Here is a 3,827-nt window from a genome sequence, read left to right as displayed (position 1 = left end):
CTGGATCCTTTTGGTGTGTTCTGGGCTTGAGGAAGTTTGCTTCCGGTGATGAGGTTAGCGAGGTTCGGTGCTTATTTGAAGGCTAGGATGGGTGGCTCTGGGAAGATCTTTTTAAGAATAGGGTCTCTTTCTAGTATGGGTTGCAATTGTTTGAGGATTTTCCATACAGGTTCAAGGGAGGGGTGATGCGTCATAACCAGCGGTGTGCGATTTTGTGGGGGGTTTTCTTTTGTACTGCAGCAGTTCTTTACGTGGTATCTGGGTGGCTCTTTCAAACGTGCGATCTATCTCTCTGGAGGAGTGTCCTTGTTGGGTGAAAGCCTTTTTAAGATTGGTGAGGTGGCAATCCCGGGTGTTCTCTTTAGTGCAAATGTGGTGGTATCTGAGGGCTTGGCTGTATATCACAGCTTTTTTGGTGTGTTTAGGGTGATTGCTGGTTCTGTGCAGATATGTACGTTGGTCTGTGGGTTTCTTGTATAAAGTGGTCTGTATTTTATCATTCTGGATACTGATCATCGTGTCTAAAAAGGAGATGTTGGTGCTGGAGTATTCTAGAGAAAGTTGGATGGAGGGATGGTGATTGTTGAATTTCTGATGGAACTCAGAGATCGTAGGTTTTCAGTCCAAATGATGAAGATGTCATTGATTATATCTTAAGTATAGCAAGGGTTTGATGGTGCAGTTCTTGAGCAAGTCTTCTTCTAGGTGGCTCATAAAAAGGTTGGCATACTGTGAGGCCATTTTGGTGCCCATAGCTGTTCCCATCATGACAAATAAAGTAGCACTGACCAGTATTATAAGTGTTGCAGACATTCCTGAATATGATATTTGAAAAAGACTCATCTTTAGCATTTCCTATTGACTTCAGCAGGCCAGAATTCTGCATCAAGAGCCATATAATTTTGGTCAACTAGGCCATAATGGAGGTCCTTTTTTAAATAGCTAAGTTGATAAAAGGACGTCATGACATTTGGCTTAAATTTGACACCCTAGTTGGTGAAACTACTGTCAGCTTACTTCTTCTCCCATTTTACCATAAGTATAGGGGAAAAAATATTTAAAATTGTATAGGCATGGAGAAGGGGAGGGGGAAATGTTGAGCCTAGTACCATCCCTCAGATCTTGTTTCGAAAACGGTTGTGCTCTGGTAGGTATTTAAAATGCTGTTTTTCTTTTAATTAAAACTAATAAACGTTAAGGTGCTTATAGAACCACTTTTGCTTCTGTAAAAAATGAAATCTTCTTGCTTTCCTTCAAATCTTGAGACTTGAGGAAAATAAATTGCTTGAAAACTAAACATAGCTTTCTAAAGCTGTGAACAAAAAAAGCTTTTGGGGGTCTTTGACCTCTTTTCCTCCCCTTAATGTTGGGTTTGAAGAATTCTGGTTAGCGATACCTGAAAAATAGCTGAACTATTGTATTTTGTTGACTTTTTTATGAATTAGCTAGCATGTATGTATTGTTGCATCTGTCAACTTTGGATAATGAAAGGGTTAAATGAGCCCAGGAGTATTATTAAAAGATAAACTTGTTTCATTTGAATAATGTACTACAGACACTTAATTACTGGTTTCTTATGTTGGGAGAAGGTAAAATTTAATTTTATTGCATGCAGACTGAAAATACTGTAATGGTTAAGTAAATATTGAGTAAGAAAAAAGCCATCAGTATGACCTATTAAAATATATATATAAATGGTCTAGTGTTCTCTACTGTTTGGACTTTATCAACAGCAGTAAATAATCCCATGTTAGCATGGTAGGGTTTAGCACTGCATGATGCATGGCTTCTGTATTCAGAAGTACTTTCATGAACGGACATTTACCTCAGACACTCGTAGTAACAGTAAGAGTATCAATTTTTAAAACCTCCACCAGGTGCCAGCAAAGGGCCTTTTTGGTCTACATGATAAACTGAAACACTCAGAAATTGTCCAAGTTAGTTCAGTTTTACATTTTTGGAAAATACTGCCAATATGTTTTTGCTTGGTTACAGATGAATTGTTATATAAAACAATCACTGTTACATTAGCTAACTGTGAATATAACTTAAAAGTCTGCATACAATAATTGTTATAGTGTAGCTTGGAAGCCATCTCTTTCCTGTCGGTTGCACCTACTGGATTGCACACTTGTACTGCAATTGGGAGGGAAAAAATACATTGTGAAATTCAGATTTATGTCTGCTTCTAGATGAATAGCTACAAACAAACTTCAGGAGTCGACATGCCACTAAATAACCTGGCTATCTAACCTTTTTTAAATACCCAAAGAAGCTAGTGCCGATCAGGAATTGCTGGCCAACAAACTGGATATTTCAGTTTGAAACGTATGGATTAGGAAAAGTGGATGATAATGCTAACAAAGCACAGCTTTGACTTGGAAGGGGTTGGATGTACACATTTCAGAAAAACATTTGAAACCTTGAATGGTAAATTATAAAGTGGACAGTTTTATACTTAATTTTAACTCTTCTGCATCTTGCTTAAAACAAAAAGCTAACTAAAACAGTAGAGGGCTCCCCTAATTGACAATCAATGTTATGTATGATTACTGAGTAACTTTAAGATTCCTGAAATAACTTCTGTTTTTTTAACCTTTTATTAATACAAAATTGGTTAGTTTATCGGCATATGCCGATATTCAAACTTTCACAAGTTTTTTAGCATGGCTGCTATTTGGAAATTCAATGCTAGATTTGGTACTCTGTTATATGGGACTTCATTCCTACCAACTTCCTGTAATTCTAAACCTCTGGGTAAAAATATTAGTAGTCATACGCTGCTGAGGGAAAGTACGGACACATTGACTCAGCTAGTGTAGCTGCAGGAGGAGTTGCTGTTTTAAACTCGAAGTATTAGGAGATTATTCTTGAGTTGTATTCATTTATGCAACTTACAGAAGGTATAATTGCAATACGCTTGGCAGTATTTGTCAGAATGCGGCAGCTGAGTTCAGTTTAAAGGTCATTGGAACTCAAGTGCTTTGTGTGTATACTCTCTGACTACAAGCAATCAGACAGTCCAGAAACTGCATTTCAGGGAATGGCTGATTTATTCCAGGAGGTAATTTTTGTATAATAGTTAGTATCTTGTAGAATTTCGTACGAAGTCTGCAACCTTAATGGGCTTTTACTTTTGTGATGTACTTGAACTGGATCTAGATTCTATGAAGTTGCCTTAAGTTATTCTGCAGAAGGAGCTTTATGGTTTTCATTTGCTAACATGTGTAGAAATGAGTACAGATGGCACGAAGGTTAAGATTGCATTTTGCAGCCCGAAGAAGCAACACCGATCCACTGTCAGAAACCTCTGAAGATGACTTGGATAATAATATTTATATGCATTTCAAAAGACCTTCACAGAATTCTGCATCTAGTGTCATAGAAATGAAACTGACTCCCAGGCAAGCAGTCTTTCCACCTGTAATGCAGGAAATAATTAATCAACAGCAAAGTGCAAGCAGTTCCTCGTTGCAAAAAAACAACAAAAAGAGCACTTCACTTCAGATTTCCCTGCAGTCTAGAAAGTACAGTGGATGTCTTCAGTCTGGTGATACAGTGGCTACTAATGAGGATTCATCATTCACTGGTGTTGGCAATGAAGGAAACTGTTCTGGGAGAAATATTGCTGATTATCCATCTAACATGATAAATACTACCAGCCACTTGAGCAGCACTACCATGTTGAATGGCAGTCTTGGCAGTATTGCAGCCAGTGACAATGGATCCTTCAGTAGTGCTAGCAGTGACTATGGATCATGCACAAGTACCACAAGTGATGGAGGTTCACACTGCAACAGTGTCCTTAGTGACAATAGTAGTTGCAC

The 3,827-nt window shown here is 38.0% G+C and overlaps 2 protein-coding genes across 3 annotated transcripts in view; both read left to right on the top strand.

The window, feature by feature from the left end:
- NEDD4 (neural precursor cell expressed, developmentally down-regulated 4, E3 ubiquitin protein ligase) overlaps nt 1-3,827 on the top strand; it is a 106,487-nt gene that overhangs the window by 14,483 nt on the left and 88,177 nt on the right. The window contains exon 1 of one of the 2 annotated variants that reach the window (XM_025197068.1): nt 650-3,064. The exons of the other annotated variant lie outside the window; for it this stretch is intronic. Within the exon in view, the coding sequence (XP_025052853.1) occupies nt 3,044-3,064 (21 nt within the window). The 5' untranslated portion in view covers nt 650-3,043. Of the gene's footprint in view, nt 1-649; nt 3,065-3,827 lie in introns of those variants that run through there. 2 annotated transcript variants of the gene reach the window in all.
- Nucleotides 3,244-3,827, top strand: part of LOC112549276 (E3 ubiquitin-protein ligase NEDD4-like) — a 17,136-nt gene continuing 16,552 nt past the window's right edge. Inside the window, exon 1 of the mRNA XM_025197010.1 lies at nt 3,244-3,766. Within this exon, the coding sequence (XP_025052795.1) occupies nt 3,244-3,766 (523 nt within the window). The remainder of the gene's footprint in view (nt 3,767-3,827) is intronic.

The sequence above is a fragment of the Alligator sinensis genome, unplaced genomic scaffold, assembly GCF_000455745.1.
Source record: "Alligator sinensis unplaced genomic scaffold, ASM45574v1 scaffold250_1, whole genome shotgun sequence".
Classification (NCBI taxonomy): Eukaryota; Metazoa; Chordata; order Crocodylia; family Alligatoridae; genus Alligator; species Alligator sinensis.
This window is presented reverse-complemented; position numbering and strand designations above follow the sequence as displayed.